The following is a 23386-nucleotide window of genomic DNA, read 5'->3' on the forward strand; positions in this document are numbered from 1 at the left end:
CTCCCTGACTCCTTGCCCCCACCAGCCAACTCCAAGTCTTCAGTGTGCAGCATGAGGACGCCCTCCCCATCTGCCCACCTCTGCTGTGTTTGGAGCTGCCATGCTAGAGGCGTGCACACGGCCAGCCTCACTCAGCTCAGCGCTGATGTGCAAGGCAGTCCTACTGAGGTGAGGAGAGCACGTTTAGACAATGAGGGAACTTGCCCATTACCCGTGCGTGGCAGAGCCGGGGTTAGCGTAGTGTCTGCGGATGCCAAAGTCCTTCCTCCCCACCTGCCCCTCACAGCCCCAAGTGCTTCCAGAACATTCCATGCTGTTTCATTCCTCTGTCTCCTTGCTTATACACTGTTCTCCTCCCTGGTGCATCTAGAAAATTATGAGAAAGTGAATTTGGCCAAAGCAAGTGGTGCAGACGTGAGGGAGTGAAGACAGTAGACAAGAGGAGGGAGCCACGGAGGGGCGCAGTCAAAGCTGTTTTCAGAGATTTTCGAGCAGGGGGGTGAATACGCCCCCATGCCCTCCCTTTCCTGAAGGGGGAGCCGTGGCCTTCTCCTTGGGTTTCTGGCATGAAAACCTGTGGCTTCCACATTTCAGGCTGAGGTGGAAAAGTGCACACAGCGTGTCTGCATCTGATACGCCGAGTGAGACTCTGGCTTGGTCCTGACTGTGCAGTCGTCATGGCAACACATAAGTGTGACTGGAAACGGGGATCAATGCCCAATCACTGACCACGGATCTGCACGTCTTTTGTTTCTGTCTCCACAAAGAATTTCCTTCAAGACAGGTACATCCCCAGGAAAACACAGACGGGATTTCTAACCCTCCCTGTGAAGCACTGTGTCGTCTTGCTGGGGACCGAGGATGGGGGTGGGGGGGGCCTGGCAGCTCGCGGTGGGGGCCAAGGATGGGGGGCCTGGCAGCTCGCTGCAGCACCCACACGTTCCAGGAGACTGTGTCCCTGCCCCCGGGCTTGCTTTCGCATCCCACCTCCTCACCCTACCTCCGGTTCAGCTTTTCCAGGGCCGCCCTTCCTCTGAGAGCAGAGTTCTGACAAAATCGTTCCTAGGACTTCATGAGTCCCGTTGCTTATCCCAACTGTTATTACTATCGTTAAAGACTATCCTCCCTTCAAGGTTCAGCTCCAGTCTTCTTCAGGAAGCACTCCCAGCACCAAATATTAGTGATAATCCCTGTGGAACCGAACGACGCCTTCTTCCTCCCTTCACCATCCCCCACAGCTCCTGGTCCGCATCACATTCGTTCATTCAACAAACACTATTGACTGTCTCCTAAGCACCAGGCACCGTAGTAGATTATGGAGCACTGAACAAAACAAACATCTCTGACCTCATGGGACTTAAAACCTCCTGTGGGAGCGGACAATAAACACAACATATAAGTAAATTAAGCATTGGGAGATATTAGGTATTAGGAGGTGACATGTGCCAAAGAGATGATAAATGAGCAAAGAAGGGAGATGCCAGGAAAGACTATTTCAATTTTTATTTTTATTTATTTATTTTTTAAAGATTTTATTTATTTATTTGAAAGCGAGAGAGATAGCAAGAGAGGGAACACAAGCAAGGGGAGTGGGAGAGGGAGAAGCAGGCTTTCCGCTGAGCAGGGAGCCCGATGCGGGGCTCAATCCCAGGACCCTGGGATCATGACCTGAGCCGAAGGTAGACGCTTAACGACTGAGCCACCCAGGCGCCCCTATTTCAATTTTTAAAAGGCCAGTCTGGGAAGGACTCACTGAGAAGTGGAATTTGAGTGGGGAGCTGGAGGAAAGGAGAAAGTAGATCATCCAGATACCTAGGAAAAGCACATTTCCAGGCAGAGGGAGTAGCCCATGCAAAAGAGCCTGAGGTAGGAGGGAGTCTGGCATGTTGGAGCAAGAGCTTGGAGAACAGCTAGCCAGCTGGAGAAGGGGCGAAGAGGGGATGAATGGAGAGCCCATCATAAAGGCCTTGTAGGTCATCGTGGGGACATGGGCTTTGACAAGAGTGAAAGGTAGAGCCTTTGGAGGGATTTTGGTAGAGGATCACTCTAACTATTGTTTTGAGAATGTACCAGGGGAGGGGGGTGGAAGTAGAAACCAGTTACCAGGTGACAGACGATCCAGTTTGGACCAGACTGGCATGGAAGGTGGGTCAGAAGCAAAGGTTCTGGATATACTTCGATGCAGGACCCCCTGGATTTGCTGATGGGATTGGAAGTAGGCATTAAGAAGGCAAGCAATCCAAGACAACTCAGTTTTTGGCTTGAGTAACAGGAAGGCTGGTAAGGCTGTGGTGTGGTGGGTAGAAGGGCAGGATCCCGGTTTGGGGTATGTCTGGTTTGAGATGTCAGAGAGATCCCCACATGGAGAGGTCAAGTGGGCATCTGGATATACAAGTCTAGCGTTAAGAAAGAGGTCAGACCAGAGATCCAATCTTAGTGAATGGATGACTTATAAAGCCCGCAGGCTGAGTGAGCACAGCAAGGGGTGAGTGTACCCGGGGAAGAGAACAGGTCCCAGCAGGGCCACCAAGAGTCGATCAGGAGGAACCAGCAATGGCCAGCGAGGTAGACGGAGAGCCCCAGCGAGAGGTCAGGGAGCCAGGGAAGGAAGTGCTTCAAGAAAGAGGGAGAGACCGACTGCTCAGTGCTGCTGGAAAGTGAGTAAGATGAGGACTGAGGACTGACGTGGTGGGGGGTGTCAGCAGCTGGAGGGGCGTGGGTGGGAGAGAGCTGGCTGGTGGGCGCCCTAGGAAAGCTGGCTCTTGGCTGCGGATGCTTGGCACAATCAGCTTCATGACTCCGGACGCCTGGGGAGAACTCCAGGCTATTCCAGTCAAAGTCTGTAGGAACAAGGCCCCCATTCATTTTGTTTTCAAGCTCACTGGGTGCCTCCAATGTGTAGCCAAGAGGAAGAACCACTGCATGGGCGAGAGAAACATTGATGGAGCAGGAAAGAGAGGGAATGATGGCTCGAGGAGAGCAGAACGGCGGTTTCTAGCAAAGAGAGAGTCAAGAGTCGTCTGTGGGAGTCGCTGCTGGTAGGGGGTCCATGGGGGAGGGAGCCTGGCAGAAGTCCCCTTCTGACTGTCCCTTTGCCGGAGAAGTAGGAGGAAAGATTACTGGCTGGAGTGCGGGGAGGGGAGAGTCTGAAAGGGCTGTGGAGGGGAGCGGGAGACGGAAGGTACCTCGGAGGTGTGCTGTGGCCCCGGGCAGTGCAGGGGTCCCTGTGGCTTGTAGCCGGTCCCTCAGGGTGCGACCACGAGGCCCGGCCACCCCCTCCCTGCTGCTCCGTGGCTCTGGGTGTCTGCCTCAGGGCCCCGCACACCTGCTGGAAATCCAGGCTGTCCGGTCCTGGTTGAAGCTCTCTGGCCCTTGCTCCGGCACCATCTCGACCACAGTTAGTGTCCGGCGTCTCTATGTCTTCATCTGTGAAACAGTGACAGGACCCTCCACCGAAGAACATGTGAGAGGTCACAGGTGGGCCGAGAGCACCCAGCACAGAGCTGTCCCACACAGGCACGTAATAAATGTTAGCTCCTGTGACAATTCCCGCTGGTCAGGGACTGGCTGCATTCCTCCACGAGGGCCCCTCATCTCCTCTTGGTGGGTGTGGGGCCTGCACTTTCTCCTGTATGTCCTCCAGGGAGCACGGTCTGTGCTGGCCGCGTGGAAATGACCCGGTCGATAAATGCCTTTGGCCGAATCATTAGCTACTTCCTGAGCGCTTGTCTGGCTGAAGCTACAGGGTCATCGAAACCAAGGAGGAGGCAAAAACGAGGTGCCAACAGCAGCCTGTTTGCCCAGCATCTTTTCCTCCACATTCCTCCCCAATTTATACACTCTGATTCTGATCTTCGCTGCAGTTATAAATAAGATGGGTGATCTGTACCTCTCCTACTTAGGAGAAAACCATCTGAGATCATGTACAGTAAAAGGCACAATATAATCGAGCCACTAAAACAAGGATCAGAAACAGGACTGGACAGCAAGCTGGGGGGTAGCACCAGAGACCCCGGCACCGCAGAGAGCCGAGCGTTCTGATTTCTGGACTTCCTGAGGTTGAGGAAGGGTACCTGCCTTTCTGAAGACAGCACTGCTAAATTTGCAGGCGTGTATTTGTGAATTTATGATGAACTGTGATTTTTTTCCTACGTGTTTTGGAAAGTGCTCTTTATGACCCAACTTCCTCTGGGCTGGGTGGGAGGTGGGCACTGGTTTCACACCCCCCCCAAAGCCCACTGATGGTGAAAAGGGTGGGACGTTTCTGTCCCTGGGCTAGTTAAGAGCAGCCTCAGGGGAAAGAGGCACCCAGCCATCCTAATACTGTAAGGCAGGAAGGCTGGGTTTCGGGGGTCCTGTCTGTAAACCTCCAGGATTGCCTGAAGTGGAGGGCTGTCCTTCATGAGGAGCCCGAAGACCCCGTCCCTGTGTGAGGAGGCCACAGCACCAGACAGGGAGGGGCCAGCCTGGCACCATTCGATGGGGGCTGTGACGTCACTGCGGATTCTGTAACCAGAAGGATCGTGCGGGGCCCAGACATCCTAGGGCCGAGGCCCACGTCCTGGTCCCACGTGGTCAGCTGCCTCTGCTCCAGCTGGACGTCACTCCTGCCCGGGGTCTCTGAAACGCCCTTCCCAGCAGGCACGACAAAGCAAAGGATGACAGTTTCACAGGCTTCTCTGACACACGGGACATACGGGGATGATGAGCAATTTAGAGAGGGCTTCACATCCTGCAAACTGCTGGCCCACACACCTCCTCCTTCAAGCCTCAGAGCAAAGGGCCAGGAGAGGCAGACGCCCACTGTGCAGATGAGGAAGCTGAGGCACGCACGGCTGTCGGTGCTGGGGTGGGAGCGGGTGACAAATCTTTCCTCACCAAAAGGGGAGACAGAGCGGGGGCCTCGGAGGGTCCCGTGATGGGGTTGTTGCTACACCCAGCTCACACACTGCAGGTCAGAAGGAGTCCTCCGGGAGGCAGGGCGCAGGCACCGGGCCACCAAGAGCACAGCTGGTCCCCAGCCGGCTGTCACACCAGGGGCTCCCCGCAAAGCCGCTCTGCCAGATGACATGATGTGTCACGAGAATGCGCTAATTCTCTGGCCTTGATTGGAGATGAGACACTCTGCCTTAATTAAAATTGAAGCCTATGGGTGCTAAATGTGGCTGTTGCTAAATGTAAATTGTCCTTGATTTACATTTGGAATGGGTCCTCCCGTCCCCTTCCTGTGCATTAACTCACATGGTAAGATCTGCGTTTTGTTTTTTTTTCTCCTGAGAGCTATTAAAGGACCTTCGGAGTTAGAGGCTCGGGTGGGTTCAAATATGGGGCTCGGCCCAAATCCCCCACAGACTGAGTCTCTCATAGCCTCTGGTGTGGTCCCCGTGCCACTCGGGCTGGTTAAATCACAGAGTCAGAGCCTTGAAGACTGACCATAACAGAGCATCGAGTCAGATGTTGGGCATGGCTGGGCCCCCGATAGCTGGGTTTTTTGGAGGCCCGCGCCCCTGTGATCCGATCCCCTCTCAGGCAGGCCCTAACCCCATGTGGAGACGTGCCGTGTGCTCTCCACCCTGAGGGCTGAGGTCAGACCCTACTTGGTTCCAAAACCAATCGGGGCAGTCTTGAAAAATACAGCAGAAATAGCCTTTTAGCCAGCAACGGGAAGCAGCAGCTGCCTAAAATCCTTTCACGGAGCCAAGTGGGAAATATCCATAAATCAAGGGGGCAGTTTAAAATTAAGTGCTAAGGGGTACAGCGCCGCCCGTAGATGTAAGAACGCAGCAGGGTAGGGGGTGAGCGAGAGCCCGGGTGCTCCAAGGGAAATTTGGGTGCCCCGAAAGGGACAAAGGGAGTGGTGGGTACGTGGAGGAGAGGGGGAGGGGGGCTCCAGGCAGGAGAGGACGCAGGACAAAGTGCAGGGGGGCAGCCGAGAAAGGTGTGTGTATCAGTTTCCACGGCTGCTGTCACAAGTGTCACAGACTGGGTGGCTCATAACATAACTCAGTCCCTTGCAGTTCTGGAGGCTAGAAGTCCGAAATCACGGGTCACCCGGGCCATCAGCAGAGCCCACGAGGCTCTCAGGGAGGAGGTGCTCGGTGCCTGGCTCTCAGATCCTGGTGCTGCATCACTCCGGCCAGTCTCCACCCTCACGTGGCTTCTGTGTGGCCTCCGTGCGCGTGCGTCTTCACAAGGCGTTCCCCTCGCTGTGTGTCTGTGTCTCCTCTCTTCTCATAAGGACCCCGTCATCTAGGTTAGGGGCCACCTTGATGACCTCCCCTTAGTTAACCAGAAGACATCGGCAATGACCCAATTTCCAGATAAGGTCACATTCACAGGTGCCAGGCATATGGCTTCAACATGTGTCTCTGGGGGATACAATTCAACCCCCATAGCATGCTCATGGGCCACAGAGGCCAGCCTGCCCACCTCCTGGGGGAGACACTGCCAGGTAGAACTGGGGAATGGGGCTGGGGGAGAGCTAGGGCAGGTGGGGCTGGTGGTCTGGGAGGGGGTTGATGAGTCCACGACAGTGCTGGTGGTGTCAACAGCGGGAGTAAATGCAGCATGGAGGTCATGACCAGCCAGGGGAGAATCCCAATGCAGGAGCAATGGTCTGGAGCACAGCCATGCCAGCTACAGCAGGGAACCATGCTCCTTTCGAGAAACAGGCTCCTGGTAGAGGGAACACTTGACCTTGGAACACCAACTGTGCATGCACCTGGAAGGGCCCCCGGGGGATCTAGGGCCTATGGGACCCACCGAGTCACAAGGCTGAACAGACAAGCAGCAGTCCGTTGCAAGAGGATGGAGGCTGAGCAAAATCACAGGGCGTGAGGAAGCTGCACGAGCCGGCATCTCAGACTGCCGCATCACTCACAATGGTTTCACCGGCACCCCCCTACCAGCCCGCTCCTATGGCCATGTGGGGAGTGGGGCGTCCTATATGACCACTGTAAGGAGCAAATAAAAAAATCCCAGCTTGACTGACAGATGGCCATCTTGGGGGAGGAATCTGAAAGTGTTCGGCAGCTGTGTTCCAGTCATGTTCCGGGGCAGCCCTGAATGACCCAGGCAACAGCTCTTCCCAGTGGGCATGTGCTCACCCACGTGTGTGGAAAGAGAACCAGACCAAGGTGCCTGGGCTGTGGCCAGTGGCCCAGCTAGCTGGTTAGGGGTCTGGAAGGAAAAAGGCTGGAGGGTCAGGGACAGAAAGGTCTGGGGAGAGGCAGGTGGATGGACATATGGGAGCGGGCACAAGGTGTAAAGATGTTTGAATCCCATGTTGGTGCCCACCAGAGAGCACCTGCCATGCAAGACTCTGGGGACAGCCGGAGGAAGGCACGGCCTCTGAGGCTAAGCGGGAGGCTCTTGGTCCCCAGAGAGCCAAGTGTGCAAACTGCCTCACTGGTCGATGGCAGCTAGCCTTTGTCACCAGCCACCCCGGGACTGGCGAGGTGGGTACAGGAATGGAGCAACCAGAGTGGCAGAGAAGGAGGCTACGCGTGGGCCTGACAGCACGGACTCCCATTTATCTAGCAACTGCCCCCTCGGGATTTCCAGCCACTCAGCCACTGAGACTACTGCTGACCCCAGGCGGTGCTATTCCTTGAGGAGACCATCTGCCTGGTAGCAAGGTGGCCACATTAAGCCCCTTACATCTCGGAAGGGCCAGCAGTTCATCTTACAAGGATAGGTACCTATTTCAGGTGTGGATTATGTCTTTCCTGCCCACAGAGCCTCAGCTAGCACCACTGTCTGGGGGTTTTATGGGACAGTGGCCAAGCATGGACTCCACACAACAGAGCATCCAACAGATCACTTTACAGCTAAAAAGGCGCAGGGCTGGGGCCATGACTATAGGATGCACTGGTCTATCACACCATCCAGAGGCAGCCAGGCTCACAGAGAGCCAGGATAGGGGATTGAAGGAGTCCCTGAAGCTCGGAGGGGATGCTGTGCAGGGTTGGGAAGGAACACCTTGCGGGTGCATTGTGTGCTTTCAATCGGAGACCACTCTGTGGCGCTGTGTCTCCCGTGGGAAGAACACGTGGACACGTGGACTATGGAGTCGCCCCAGTGACCTGCTGGGAGACTCTTTGCTTCCTGCCCCTGCAACTCTGGGCTCTGTAGAGCTAAAAGTCTGGGTCCCAAAAGGGGACACTCTCTTGCCAGGGGACACAGCCAGGGTCCTACTGAACTACAGGCTACAGTTGTCATCCGGACACTTCTGGCCCCGCACGGCCAGGGCCCGGTGGGCAAGAAGGAAGTCACTCTCCTGGTGGGGTAAGTTGACCTTGATCAGCAGTAGGAGTTAGCGTGCTTTCGTACAATGCGCTGGGGGAGGAAGACACGTGGAAGCCAGGGACCTGTGCAGCTCCTCCCTCGTGCGGGCTCAGCATGACTGTGGGCCCCGCAGCCCCGGCCCAAGGACGGTGTGGTTCTAAAGGACTCCGAGCCCTCAGGCCAAGGTCTGGGTCACACGCCCAGGGAGGCCATTTAGACTGGATACTGTGGGGGCTGGGGGGGGGGGAATGGGCACCCATGGGGCACCCAGAGCAGCTGCAGCAATTGTGGCTTACAGTTAATCCCATCCATCCCCTTCTAAGTATCCCCAAGAGTGAGAGGAGAGACCTAAGAAACCACAGGGGAGTTGCTCCCTACACATGCACAGAACCGTGCATCCATGTGTTGCAACGGGGGATGTGGTGGCCATGGAGATGACACCCAGCTGTCCCTCCAAAGGCCCTGCCACGGAGGCACCCTTGACCAAAGCCCCAGAGCCTCCCGCTTAGCCTCAGAGGCCGTGCCTTCCTCGGGCTGTCCCCAGGCAACAACATAACACATGGGGTCCACAGTATGTCTCTGACCACTCGTGTGTGTTGACCGCCCCCTCCTTGGTCTGGCTGTGAACAGTGCTCAGAACTGTGCTGATCTGAGGCTTTTCCTACCCAGCCCTTTCCGCTGTCCCTCAGACCTGGGCCATGGTCTGAGGCTCTCCCCGACTACCCCTGCTCGTTCTCCCCTGCACCCTGCACACAGTGCCCCCATTCAATCTCGTACATGTCTAATTCTGTCTTGGCATCCACCTCCCCGAGGATCCCAACTGACACAGATATGCCGGCAAATGGGAGCCTCTGAAGTTACTGTTTCTTTGTCTAATAAGGGAGAGAGAGATGAACTGAGTAATCCCTGGGATCCTAGCAATTCAACCTGAAACAGATCCAAGTTTTCATTAATAAGGGTCAGTTGGAGCAACATTCACTGGCTAGCGGGATGTGGACAGACACTGTGATGTGGGAATTTCACTACTGGATCCTTTACGTGCCTCATCTACGCTGACAATTTGGCTAGATGTTTGCACAAGTATTCCACTGGAAGTCTATTGACATTGGTATTTTTGCTTTTTTGCACCTCACAAACTGCCCTAAATTTACAAAAGGTTTAAAAGGATTTCCAAAATATTTTAAGCAATAGGAAAATCATTCGAGCAAATGCAGATCTTCCCAGTGGACTATTACAATGCTCTTATTTGTGTCCTGTTCGCTTGCTCTCAATGAAAGCAGAACAGTGGTAGAACAGGGAGGCAGGGCATTTTGCGATCTCATGTAGCCCTAAGATTAGCCACTTGGTGAATCTGGATGTAAAAACACAAAGAGGTATAAGGATTAAAAAAAAAAAATGAGGATGTGGTAAGAGTAAACCAAAAGGAAAATGGGCTCTTTTTCATCAGGTCTTGGTAATTCTCTGAACCAGAAATCTGACCATTTACATCAACCCAACAACCCTTCCGTCCTGGAGCAGCCTCTCCTCCCAGCCTGGAGGTATCTGGTTACAGAGCCACGGGAGTTTAGCCAGAAATAAAAAGGACTGAATTCTGTCTGTCGAAGCAAATGACCAATGTGCGCTTGATGATGCTGGGTCTTAGCTTCTGTGATCACTGGTTTTTTTTTTTCTTGCTCAGGTAACTTGAAAAATTACCAGTGGACCTTGATAATCCTAGTCATTAGTAAGCTTAAGCAGGCTTTCTTCAAGCACAAAGGGCAAAGTTCTTTTCCTATGGGAGAAGATTTATGCACTCCGATCCCATCAGAGATACCAGACCTGCAAGATTATCCAATGCCTCTGCTAGAGCTGAGCCTCTGAAAATGGCCCTAGCATCCCGCAAACACTGTGTGGAGTTGGGAAGCTGCCCACCCACATGGACGGCAGGTCTCACGGCCTCGGAGGCTTCCGTTCCCACTGATATCCAGAACGGGCTTGGGAATCAACAGCCCGGTCCTGCAGGGCCTTCGGGAGGCTGCTGGCCACGAGGGCCAGGCTACCTGACCACAGTGAAGACCGTGGCCAAGGTTGCCGAGGGGCAGAGGGGTCAGGCTATAACAGCCGGATAACAGGCACTCCTGTGGGCTACAAACTCTGCACATACAGCCTTCCCTTCCTTCTTTGCTTCTCTCCTCCCTTCCTGTGTCCCTTCTTTTCCTCCCCACCCTGTTCTAGAAAGAATAACAAAATTAAGTTAATTAAAAGTGAGATGCTTGTTAGTTAAGACTCTTGTCTTGCAAGAGGCAGAAATCCAACCCTATCTTAAGAAAAGATGGAATGTTGTTGGCTCACAGGGAGAGGGAGAGGAGGAAATGGTGTTGGGGTGACAGGGGCCAAGGCTTCCATGTCCCCCCTTCCCTACTCTTTCTGAGAGCCCTACCCTTCAGGGGCCAAGGCTACTGTCCTTTGAGGGGGGCAGCTCCAGATGGAAGCCTTGCAGCCTTGGGGTGGGGAGGAAGGGGGCTTGGTCAGCTCCAGTTAGAATCCCAGGGAAGGGCTCTGTTTGGCTCCCCGAGTGAGGGTGGTTGTGATTGGCTGAGCCGGTGGGCAGGGACCAGAACCCTGAGGCGGAGGGGCAGCCCCTTCCAGCAGGGGAGGCAAGATCCCCCAAAGAGGAGGATAAAGCAATGAATGGACACCACCTATGTGGGTGGGTTCCAGCTTTCAGCGTTGATGCTCTGTGCTCTGCCCACCCGTGAGAAAGACATGAGGGTCCGTTCCAGGGCCCACGAGGAACAAACGAACCAAGAGTTTAGGAGAAAGACCACTGTGGTTGGTTTTAAGACCAAACAGGAATTTCTCTCTGGAGATCTTAACATATGTCTTTTTTATGTTTCATACTATCACATCCCCATGTTGGCTAGCCACACTCAGCCCCTGCCCTAATAGGATCGAGTCCTGTCTGTCGGGGTTTCAGACACAGCTCTGGTTGGAACAGTTCTAGGTAGAAACAGATTTCTCTGCAGGGTCTCATGCCCTCCTTGAAACACCACCCCCAAATAACTCTATTGCCCTTCTCCCTCTGGAGTCCCAGTGCAAAGCCCACCATACTTTCTAAAATCCCATGTGATCCCTTTTCTGCCTTCATAAAATTCCCTCTTTCCACTTGGGCCTTAAGTGGTATCTCATTTCCAGGCCTTTGACTCATTCCTCTGTTGTTCAATAATGTAAAAGTCTCTAGAAAGACTTATAAAGTCAAAAACCCTAAACTCACATTTACATCTCATACAACATAATCTCTCTTCAGGGAAGCCTTGGTGCAGAGGTCGTGCACGTGAAATGGAAAGGGGACGCATGCTGGCATCCCCTTCCCCACCTGTCCCCCCATCGGGACTTAGACAGGCTTTCAGCGCACACAGCTGGGAGGGCGGCTCGGTTCAGCTCCGTGGGAAGCAGCTGTGCTCTCCCGCCTGGTGATCCTGGGGGACGGGCTCTTCTCGAGGGCACCCTCCACAGCCACACACCTTCTGGTGGGTGACAGGCAGGCACCGTGCCTGCAACTCTCTTGGCTGGAAAGACAGAGCAAATTGTGCAGCTGTTGTGTCCCTGGTTCCCAAAGTACTTTCCAGGAGAAGGATCGGTGGAAGGGTCAGACCAGCAGGTCTCAAACTTCAAACCAGCACGTGCACACGGCCTACCCCAAACTGCCCAATCAGAGCGTGGGGAAGGAGCCCAGTGCCTGAGGGCCGCACTGTGAGAAACGCTACCCCTTCTCCGAGGAGCCAGGCTCTCGGCTGCCCTGGGACCGACGGCAACTTCGGAACAGGCTTCTAGGACGTGAGCTCTCCTCTGGGGTGAATATATCACCTCTGAGCACAGGCCAGGTGGACTTCAGGGGGCCACAGGGCACATGCCCAGGAAATTATGGGTGCTGTGATTTTCCAGAAGAATTCCGGAAAGCAAACAGCAAACATGCCATTGCTGTGTGCTCTGCTTTCAGGACTGACGTTGAGGAAGAGAAAGGGGCACGTCCCACGTGCAGGTGCTTACGCACTCCCAGACACTCTCATCCTGTGTTTACCAAGTGGTTGTGCAACGTGCTTGCAGATACACCACCGGGGAGTGGCAGAGGCAAGTGTGAGTCCAGAGCCTGTCCCCTCCCACCACACTCCTCTGTATGTGACAGAAAACCTCAGGAGCCATGGAAATAAATCAATAACACAAACCACATAAAAAGGGGAAAATCCTGCATGCAAAAAAAAAAGGCAAGATAAACAAAGTCAGAAGACAAAGAGACCGGGAAGAAATGCTTGCGATCCATGGCACTGACGGGGCTAATTCTGTGAAGGTATAAAGAGCCCCTGTAAGCAGGTGAGAGAAAGAGCTAGCTCCAGCAGGAGAAAGGGCCGAAAGCACAGACAGATAACTCACGGGAAGCAAATACGAATGCACAAAAGCTGTTCCTCATTCAGAACAAGAAAACTACACAGTCCAAGTACGAGACACTATTTTCAGCAAATATCAAAAAGTTAGAAAAGCAACTTGGCTGCTGGGCCTCACGAGACAGGCCTGCGTGCGCCCTGTCGGCGGGAGTGCACGCCGTCCACCTACGAAGGACAGATGGCCTGCCTCTCGAGGTGGACGGAGCAACACCTGCATCGGAGTGCGTGTCCCTCACAACACTACACTGTGTGTCAGCATTCCAGCACTGGGAGCAAGCTCAATTCTCATCAGGAGGGGACTGCTTAAATAAACACATGTAATAAATAACAAATCACGATCAAGTAAGTTATGCGGTGTTTCTACAGTGGAATACTACGTCGTGGCCAGTTCCGGGAACAGGGCAGCTCGCTGCAAACTGCTAGGCACACCCTGCAGGACATGCTGCTGAGTTAGCAGATGCACACCGCGTCCTTCCACTCGTGCGCGGAAAGGTCCCCACGCGGCACCTCCCTGCTCTGCTTTCCCGTCTCTCTCTCCTCCAACCCCTGCACCTTCTCTGCCATCACGGGGTCCACTGCTCCATATTCCTGGGGAAACCAGAATCCCCCAGCTCCCTGCCCGTGTCTCTGGGCACCCCTCCCTCCAGTCACGTGACGAGCCTCCTGTCATCCGATGGACTGTCCCCCACTCCATCCATCCATCTCTTCCCACTTCTGGACTGAAATGCCAGGTGGGCCGATGTCTCCAGCCAGACTTCTCCCTGTTGCTCAGGTATCTTCGCTTAGGTCCCTACAGGCACCTCAGACTTACTACAGCCCAAAGCAGACTCCCTGCTTCCCCTGCCTCACCCTGAGCCTCCCCGTCTAGGAAATAGGATCATTCTAGCTGCTCGGGCCAAGACCCTCAGAGCCGTATGTCACCCGTTTCCTTCTCTCAGACCCTGTGCCCAATCTATCAGCAAATTCTGGGGATTCTGTCTTCAGAATACACCCGGAAGTAACTACTCCTCACCGCCCTGCCTCTCCCTTCGTGGTCTGAGCCTCGGTGTCTCTTGCTTGGGTGACGGTCACAGCTCCTTTTACTCTCTCCTTCACAGAGCCTCCAGGCCAATCCTTCAGAACGGAAGCCAGATCATGCCATTCTTCTGGCTGATGTTCCCCAACATCATCCCCACACAAAGCCCCACCTGTCCTCCCACCACCCGCAGCCACACTGCCCTCCTGACCTGTCCTAGAATCTTCCCCCACAGCTGCCCACCTGGTTCCCTCCCTCACGTCCCCCTGATTTCCACTCAAATGTCCACTGGGCTCTGGGACATAGTCAGGGTGGCCTGGCAGCCACTGAGGGAGGGTGGGGCTGGAGCCACAGAGGAAAGAAATGCTCCCCAAGGCAAAACAAGGCAAGAAGAACCCCTGGCCTCCCTCCTGCTCCCATACTCCAGTCTCCCGAACTGCCCCCCTCTGGCCAAACCTGGCCAGACACGAAGTGGGATCAGCTGGCTAAAGATCCTGGGACATTAGTTCCCGGAAACCCAGAGTAGGACGGGACAGAGACTGGATCTAAGGGCAGAGGGAAAAGACCACACAAGAACACCCCCCTCCCCCCCGCAAAAGAACAGATCTTCAGACAGGCTGAAAAACCAGTCTCTCACAAGGGAGTGGTTAAAATGACCCAATTCTCTAGCTATCTCCGTTCTTGGCGAACAAATTATGTCAATTTCTTAAGGCTGCAAAGCTAAAGAAAAGACTCAGAACCAATGATCCTACCAAGATGTAGACTCTCGTTGAAGCTCGGGTTGAAGCCACTGTGCTCGCATCCTAGCCACAAGACTGGACAGGCTGCTGGCCTTGGTGTTGACCAGCGTGAGCACGGGGGTCTCTGCGAGTGCTCCGTATTAGCACTGAGCCCCACACACAAGGCTGGCTACACGCAATGTCCTTCCGGTTGTCCCAAGAAACTCTGCACCCATGTCCACAAGATTCTCGAAACCCCTTGCATCATGTGTGAATAAGCTACAATGACAGGAAAGTGTTCTCTCAGGCTGGTCAAAGAACAATGAACTTTGTAATTATGCTTTACTTTTTCACCTAGAGGGTAAAATGCTACAATGAATAGGGATAGAAAAAAACAAAAACAAAAACAAAGTAAATCCTTTTGCACAATGGTGCACTGGGAGTGTGTGTTGCAATGATTTAAAATGACCTTTAGCAAGCCCATGGCGCGGCATGGAGTTTCTCTCTCCCCATTCTCTCCCAAGACCTCATGCAACTCTTCAGAGTTATATTTAGGAACATCTTACAAAATACATTTTTGACCCACATGGCATAAGGAGGATTGTCAAAAATCACTGTGTCCTTGACAGCCTCCTTGTACAACCAGAGCCCTTGAACTGAGCATCTTGTAAGGCTCTGTCCGTGTACCAAATAGGCATTTATTGATTGTGATATGAAGTGCTAAGGGTCAAGGACAGGGATAGACGCTGGCAAGTTTGTGCACGGGTTTAACTCCAGGTGTGGCTGGGCCCTCTGGGAGGGACACAGCTTTCTGAGAGTCAGGATGGAAACTGCATCTGCGGTGATGGGTAGATGTCAAGAGCTCTAGTCTGTAAAACACCTGAAAATCCAGGACACGCTGGAGCTCCGCTCTCCAAACATGGCCAATCCTGAGGCACTGTAAATGGATTTTTTCTGCAGTCTTTTGAAAAACCGTATCTGACATTCTAGTGGCCAGGTCTGGATATCAGCTGCAAGTTACATGAGCAAATGGTTGAGTCGTGCCGGTAAGCACCCTCTCATGCAAGTTAATGTTTGTATTTGTACTGCAGTGTATGAACTTTGGGGCTAGTAGAACTGCCAAAGAAATTTTATTCGCTTGGGAAATTACTGTAATTAATTTGCATTATTTTATCATTCCCCAAAATGATAGGTTGAGTGAGAGGTCAGAAATCAGTCATGAGCCATATTCCAAGCTGATAGTGCGTTCAAAGCTCAGAACGAAGTCGAGAACCAACATACACAGACCTTTAGTCAAATTCTGCAGCCCAGGGAGCCCAAACCCACTCCCTGGATGGGAGGAAATGCTGGATCACCAGAACAAAAGTTACATGGGCACTCTATAAAGCAGTTATGAAAGCAGCCATTGGTGGAACCAAAGACTTCATTCCCAGCTAATGCTGTTTACGTGACTACTACCCTTAGTCAAGGAAGGGGACATAATTGCTGGGATTACCTATTCTTTTATTTAGCAAACAGATGCCTCTCCACTGCACAGTGCTGTGGGTCACACATATCCTGCCTGCTGAATCTGTCATTCTTTAGAACTGCTGAGTGTGTGTTTAGGCCCCGAGCCGGTCAAGACACCAGGCTGTTCTCTAGAGAAAAAAAGTGAACAGTAAGTCTGTCCGTTGGGAGAATATTGCCACAGAGCTTACCTTTATCTTAATCCAAAGTACTTGTTGGATTGCACGAGCAGGACGACCCATGGTTAACTGGCATTATGGAGGAAGAGCAATCTGAAACACAGAAAAAGGGGGTGGCTTGTGTGGGTCCCCGTAAAATCAAAAGGGACCCAGGAAAATGTTGTCAAGGGATAGGCTGCCCCAAAGCAGCCCTCCCCAACTGGTCGGGAGTGTGTCTCACCTCTACCCTCACATTGACATTAGTGGCCTCGGTGGCAGCAAAAGTTTTCACAAGGTTACATAATCGGTGCCCGTGTTTAAAGGAAAATAAACATCTGAATGTGACCCTTAGCCCTGGTTTTCGTGATGAAGTGACAACATCTGCCTCCCTGGTATCCAACACGTTAGCAAAGCATTCACAGAGTCCTCAGGCCAGGCCCTGTTTCATTTTTCCGAGAGGTGCTTTCTGCGCAGAACTGAGTGACTGGTTTCCTAAATATACAGACCTACGCAGCTAAGATGTTGATGCCTGTCCAAGGTCACCCTGAAGGAGTTTCCTAAATAGTACCGCTAGCCTCATACAAAGCTTTTAAAAGCAGAGGGGGCCATGCTTTTTAGTTTCTTTCCAGAGGGCCCTGCAAATTAAAATCGATAGACAGAAGTGAAATGGATATCAGAGCACGCTCTGACAGCTGGTCTCGGTTTCCCTCCTCTGTAAAATGTCTCTGAGAGTTCTAGGGGATTTTAATGGGAAAAATTGTGGACCAGCAATTACACAAACACACGTGTGATATAAAATGGGGTTAATAGCATCTCCTCCCGTAGATGTACTAAAACCTGTAAAACAGCCCCAGCACTGGCACGTAGTAGGTGCCGTATACCCATACCTCTCATTATTATCAGCCTGGACTAGTGATACCTCAGTGGAAACATCTTCCACAAGCCCCCTTTCTCTGAGAAGCACTGTCCTAAGCCATCTGTGGTGAAGGACCAGAGGTCTTTTGTTTGCTTGTTTGTTTTTAATTTTCAATTCATTGTGCAATGGCACTTCTGAAAAGCTAAATAAAAAAGGGATTACCAGAGCAATACAATTAACAAAGATGTATAATATATATAATCAAGACAAAATACAAGCTCCCCATTAAAGAGGCCTTAGAAATCGTCAGAAGATTCTCTCGCAGAAGGGGGAAGGAAGTGACTTGCTCACAGTTACATAGCAGATCAGTGGCAGTGCTGGGGTAGGACTCAAATCACACTCTTGGAACCTCCAAAGTGCTTCCCACGGCCCCCCACAATCCTGGCCAGCCTCTACTTCTCATCCTTCCATCAGTCAGAAGGACAGGGCCACACCACAGTGAGGCGGATGCCTCTGGATAAAAATTTAAGGGGTGCCAAAAAACTCAGTCATCATGATAAGTAATATTTCAATGCAATTATTTTTTTTTTATAGGCAAGGCAATGCTGTGGAAACAAATAATTATCAAAATCTCAGTGGCTTAACCCACTTCAATCAAGTCCGAAGCAAGTTGCCCTCCCCTTTCTTACTGGACACCATCCGGAACATGTGGTCTTTAAGATGACGGCAGCAGAGGAAAAGAAAAGTGAGGGAGACATACTGACTCTTCACGGCCTGACTCAGAAATAATACACACTAAATCTACTCACATTTCATTGGCCAGAATTGTTTACACATTCTTAGCCTAACTGCCAGGGCACCGGAAAATGTAGAGGACCACATAGATATTTGGTGACTTAAGACTTTACTCAGACCCTGTGCACTAGCTTCGCTATATATATATAACGCATTATAAACTTATATATGAACTTATATATAATCTTTATATTTCATGTATAAATACACATATAAGGTTATTATGTATATAAACTTGTTATATATATAATCTATAGAAACTTATATGTATACAAACTTTATTTTATACCCCAAAAAGTCAGAATTTTTCATAAAGACAGGATCAGTAATGGTGTTGACCTGAGCAGAAGGCAAACTCAGTAATGCTTATCTTTATTTTAAATTTTGATATTGTGCTCAGCATAGATCGTATTGCATTATTTTTGAGAAGGGAGTCAGAGGTCAGCGCATTCAGTAACAATCAAGTGGCAAGCGTCATCATATGGATGCAGTTGCTTGGCACGCAGCGTTTAGCCACTGGCTAAAATGACTGTGTGTGCAGCAAGGTGGAGGCAAAGATGGGGTTTCAGAAGGCACCCCAAAGCAAAACAATCACAAAAACTCAATTCTAAGTCTCCACTGATTGGAAGATATATGATCAATTTATTAATATCTTTTCAGAAGGAAAAAGAATGTCTGGTAAGCTTCTTCTTTGGTGTGGTCTATAAGAAACACGCAGATCTCAGAACTATTAACATATGTAATAACGACAACAACAAAAGGCTCTTAAAATGCAGGCAGTGTGGTACATTTTAATTTAGGATCCCCAGGCACTGAAGTCTGCACTCCAGCAAAATAAACTCAGAGAACACATCAATTTTATTAATGAATGATTGGGCATATTTATACAAAGCAACTGACAACAGCACCTATTAGAACTGCTAACCACTGCCCATCAACCAGGACAGGCCCCGGGCAAAGCCTTTATTGGCAGCAATAACAGTGGCTTCCTGGTTCTGAATCCTCCCTGGTGGCTCTCCCTGACTTCCCTTCTGTCTACTTGCTCCTGCCCACCTCTCCATCTTTCCTTCCCAAATCAGTTCTTGTCAAATGGGGTGATTTCCACGCCCTGGAAAATTATTATTGTGACAGGGATTAAAATGTTAAGCTAAAGAGATGAAATTTATGTGACAGTTGGGGAAGATTTTGAGCAGGTAAGGGTGGGCTGCTTTAGTCACAAGTTAAGCCCCCCCCCACCTCCTTTTCTGCTACTAAGCAGTGTTTCCAGCATTTAGGAGAATGACGCAGGCTCATGTCACCCCCCACCACCACCACCAGCCAGTCAGAAAAAGGTCAAAGTGTGAAATTCCACACCCGTGGGGCCAGAATGGCCACTTGGTTTTTGAACCCAGACTAGTTCCCTCCAGAGCATCTTTACCTTCTGTCAAGCAAGGAGTGCTCCAGGATTTTCCAGTCTGGCTTCCTTCTGGACTAGAGAGCAGGGGAGAAAGAGAAGGAAGATATAAAACCCCACTGAACCAAGGAACCACCCAGACTGCAGGGGATTGCACACCAGATGATGGAAGGAACACAGGAAAGATGGCTGAAACACCTGGCTTCTGGCTGGGTGGGAGGCGCCACCTAAGGGGTGTCCCCGAGGCGGGCTAATCCCTCCTCCTCTGAGGAGAGAACTCCTCAAATCTCCACACCTGGACAAGAGTTAAGGCCGCCTCCTCACGTTCTTTCTCTGATTAGGGGGGAGAGGCGGAGCTGACGTCAGCATTCAGGGCGCTCCAGTGACTTTTGGGGTCACCACGTCCTCAGAACCTAGAGCGGGAAAGGAGGCGTCTCCCGACCGAGCATTCATCCCATTTCCAGCCGCGAGCCAAGGTCGCGCCATCCTGGGGCGCTCGGAAGGGGGACCGCACCACCCAAGCCCCCCGGCCCTCGGCTACTACGTGCCGCACCAGAGTGGCAGCGCGGTGGCACGTGGAAGCCTCGCCCGGGGTTTCCAGCCCTCTCCGCACCCATTGCTTTCCGCAGTCCTAGGAACTCCGCGTTTTCCGCGGCGCGGGGCTGCGGCTACCGCGCCCGCACTTACCGCCGACCCACTGCGCAACTCTTGGCGAACCCGAGATAAGCCGGGTGGGGGGGGCGGGTAGGGTGGGCTGTGAAAAGCCGCACTCCCCGGCAACAGCGACCGCGCTCCGGGCGCATTGGGGTCCGCACGCCGGGTGGAGAGGGACGGGGGACCGCGGTTTTCCCGGAAGCAAGTGCGGGTCAGTGCGCATCCCCACGCAACCCGGGGCTTCCGCCGCAGCGGGGGTGGCGGGGCAGGGCGCGGGGGCGTGTTTCAGGGGGTCGGGCGTAGACAGAGTGGCGGGGGGACGAGATGCATCAGAAATCGGCTCCCAGCGAGTCCCGCGCCGCCGCGGCCGCAGGGGAGGGGAGACCCCGCCCGCAGGGCAGGCGACCTCGTGCGGCGACCCGGGGGCGGCACGGGGAGCGGGCGAGCGGCGTGCGCCGTGCACTTCCTGTTCAGTGCACGCGGCCTTCCACCGCCCCGCGCTCGGCGAGCCTGCGTCCGGCCGCGCCGCCCCTCACTGCCGGCTCCCTGGCCCCGGGACGCGGCGCGGCGGAGGGACGCAGCGGGCGCGCCCTCCGGCTGGCAGGGCCCGGCGAGCCGAGCCGCCGCCAGAACTTCTGCGTGCAGCCGAGCCGGAGCCCAATTGCCGGGGCGTTCGCGTTTGCGCCTCCTCCTCCCTCCTCCCCTCTCTCGCCCAGAAGGGGGACGGGCCGAGTTCCAGGCTCCCGGCTGGTTCATTCTGCGGCCGAGGCTTATATTTACATACAAACTGTCTCCCTCTCGCCAGATTGTCCGCTTCGGCGCAGGCACGGGAGGCTTGTTTTCCACATTACTGTCTTTACTTTGCACCTGCCTTTCAGATTACCTCTGGGAATCTGTGGGAGGAGCTGAGAGGGTGGAAAATGTTGCTTCGCTTTGCAAAAGGAAGAAAACTTTGTCACCCAGCGGGAGACCTCTGCCACGCGTAACCCGGAGAGACACCAGAACCAGGACAGCCTCTGGCTTTGATTTTGCACGGCTGAGCCCGTAAGGAGGAAGAGGACACGTGAACTCCGCGCTCACGCCGACCGCCATCCGTGCCCAGTGGCGGCGGCCCGAGGTACCTGCGCCACCTTCCCTCCCCGGGGAAGTCCCCACGCGGTGTCTTCGGGTGGAAGGATAATAATAAAGAGCGCGCGGCTCGAGGCCGACAGCAGGGACCGGGCTAGGAAGGAGAGGACCGAATTGCAGGAACGAGGCACCCGGAATTAACTTCTGGTTAAAGTTATGGGAAGCGCGGCCATGGACACCAAGAAGAAGAAAGATGTTTCCAGCCCTGGTGGGAGCAGTGGCAAAAAAAACCCCAGCCAGAAGAGGCGTTCGCTGCGAGTGCACATCCCGGTGAGTGCCCGCAGCGCGGTCCCCAGCTCCCCACCCTCGAGTCGTTGTCGACCCCGGCGCCGAAGTGGTTAACGCGGGACGCCCCGCGCGCGCCGTGCGTGCCCCTCCTGTCACTTTGGGCGTTCGGGGATGGGTGGCGGCGCAGGGTCGAGCTGGGCCGCCGAGCCTGGGCTCCATCTCTCTCCCCAGCTGTGTGCGGCCGGGGCTCGGCGACCGACTGCGGCGGGGACGCGGGAGGGGGCGCGGGGCGCGGCCGGTGGCGGGCTGGGCGTAGCCCCGGATCCCGCCCGGTGCGGGTGCTGTGGGCGGTGCGTAGTGTTGTTTTGTTGAAAAAGGACGGTGTAGACTGCGCTCGGGAGAGGTGGAGCCGCGCGCGGCTGCCGGGGACGCAGGGGAGGGGCGGTGGGCGGGGACAGCGGGCGAGGGGTGTGTGGCTGTGTAGCTGCGCCCCCAAATGGACCTTCCTCCTCCCCAATTCCCGTCGCGGTGTGCCTGGGCGCGGGTCGGGGAGCTATTCTGCAGCTGTTCCCTTAGCCCGCCCCCCCACATCCCTGGAGCACATTTCGGGCATCTGGGGACTCGGGATTCCCTAACGCGTGCAGAGCTGCTTCGAACTTCAGCCCCGGCCACGCCGGCAGCCCCGCCCGGACTTTGGCGACATCGATCGGTCTGCGGCTCGACTTTGTCCATCCCGAGGGAGCGCCCGACAGGGTCGTGTGCCCACCCTGGGTTTTGCCTACCCAGGTAGCCCGCGGCGTTCCCCAGCTTCCCTGTGGACAAGTCAGGTGGTAGGACATGCGGCGCAGCCCTTACCTGCACCCGAAAGAAACCCCCAGCTGGGTCACGCCCCTGGGCTCCACCAACCAAGTGAATGTTTGTTCAGACACACTACACGCAGATGCACGCGCACAGACACCCGCATACGCAAAGAGTAGAGGGCTCCATGAAGAATGTGGTTTTGTTCTCTCTGTGGGGATGACAGGTCCTGGGCACAGGGTGGGAGCGCACAGTGAGTCCCACCCTCCGAGGCCCGCCTCCGACTGGGCAGGACTGGGGTGGGGCTGCTTGCCACTCACTTCCCACTGAACCCCGTGAGGCACTTTCCTTCAGCGTCTGTTGAACGCAGCTCCTTTCCCTTCCACGTGTGCCCACACCCTGATGGAGAAGGTCTGATGGGTACTGGAGGGAGCAGCCTTTAGTTGAGAGGAGATGAGGAGGTAGCCAGCCCTTCCTCGCTGGGGGAAGCTCAGGGAGCAGGTAACCAACTGCTGCGTGGCCACCAGGGTGGTGCCCCAAATATGCAGGAATAAGCATTCTATTTTAGAATGGATTATTCTTGTTTACATTGCTAACATGAGACATTTTTAGCCATGTTTGTAAATTAAAAATTAGACATTGGTATTAAAAGTCTCCCTGGAGCGGTGATCCCTTGAGGGAGCCTTTTACCACTCACTTTCTCCCATTTGTCAGAGAGAATAATTTGCTTTGCCTACCTTGTGGAGATGTGAAATAAAATAAGTCATGGGAACGCTCTTGCAAATTTAAAGTGTTATAAACATGTATGGCTACCATGTTGACATCAGAGCAACTGGTTTTAAAGAGACATAGAGAAAAAAAAGACACTGTCCAGTGTCAGGCCATATTGTACTGAGGCCGACTACAGTGTGGGGTATATGCTTGGGGTCGCTGGAGGGGTGCTGCTAGTGGTTAGTGTGGGACAAAATCCAGAACCCAGAAAAGGACTAAGAGGCCACACTGTGAGAGCGGAAAGGCCACGGTGTAGCTGGAATACTCTGACCACCCTTCTTGCTTGCTGGACATGATTTTGGCTGCTTTAAACAACCTTCTGGCATGATCCATCCCTTACCAAAAGTGCTGTTGACTCAATTATTCCACAACACGTGTGTACTGCTCTGGATGATGGTGAGATCTAGGGGAGCAAGAGAGGGGCTCTGTCTCCCTCCTTATAGGGCTTGCATTTGCTGGTGGGACCAGGGGGTCTTCTCACTGACCGTCTAGTGATGGCCTGTTGATCACTGTGTCAGGCTAGGTGAGAGTTATACTCTAGGTGGGAAAATACGGCGTTCAGACAAATGCTAGCACATGACCCAAGGGCATCAGATGACTGGTGCTGGCAGCACCCCTTTTCAGAGGGGAGAGTGGGAGAGGGGACAGCAGACTGACG

General features: G+C 53.5%; 2 protein-coding genes across 4 annotated transcripts in view; one reads left to right on the forward strand and one right to left on the reverse strand.

Moving 5' to 3' along the window:
- Positions 1–19533, reverse strand: part of GALNTL5 (polypeptide N-acetylgalactosaminyltransferase like 5) — a 109873-nt gene extending 90340 nt beyond the window's left edge. Inside the window, exons 1-3 of the mRNA XM_032394375.1 lie at positions 19445–19533; positions 19174–19226; positions 16139–16219 (exon numbers count right to left, since the gene is read on the reverse strand). The gene's annotated coding sequence lies outside the window, so the exon portion shown is untranslated. The remainder of the gene's footprint in view (positions 1–16138; positions 16220–19173; positions 19227–19444) is intronic.
- Positions 19534–19929: 396 nt separating this feature from the next.
- PRKAG2 (protein kinase AMP-activated non-catalytic subunit gamma 2) overlaps positions 19930–23386 on the forward strand; it is a 252372-nt gene continuing 248915 nt past the window's right edge. Inside the window, exons 1-2 of one of the 3 annotated variants that reach the window (XM_032394363.1) lie at positions 19930–20014; positions 20682–21201. In XM_032394363.1, coding sequence (XP_032250254.1) covers positions 21088–21201 — 114 coding nt within the window. In that variant the 5' untranslated portion in view covers positions 19930–20014; positions 20682–21087. Of the gene's footprint in view, positions 20015–20187; positions 21202–23386 lie in introns of those variants that run through there. The other 2 variants (XM_032394368.1, XM_032394364.1) reach the window with 2 other exon arrangements.

This window comes from Phoca vitulina, unplaced genomic scaffold (genome assembly GCF_004348235.1).
Source record: "Phoca vitulina isolate PV1807 unplaced genomic scaffold, GSC_HSeal_1.0 scaffold80, whole genome shotgun sequence".
Lineage (NCBI taxonomy): Eukaryota > Metazoa > Chordata > Mammalia > Carnivora > Phocidae > Phoca > Phoca vitulina.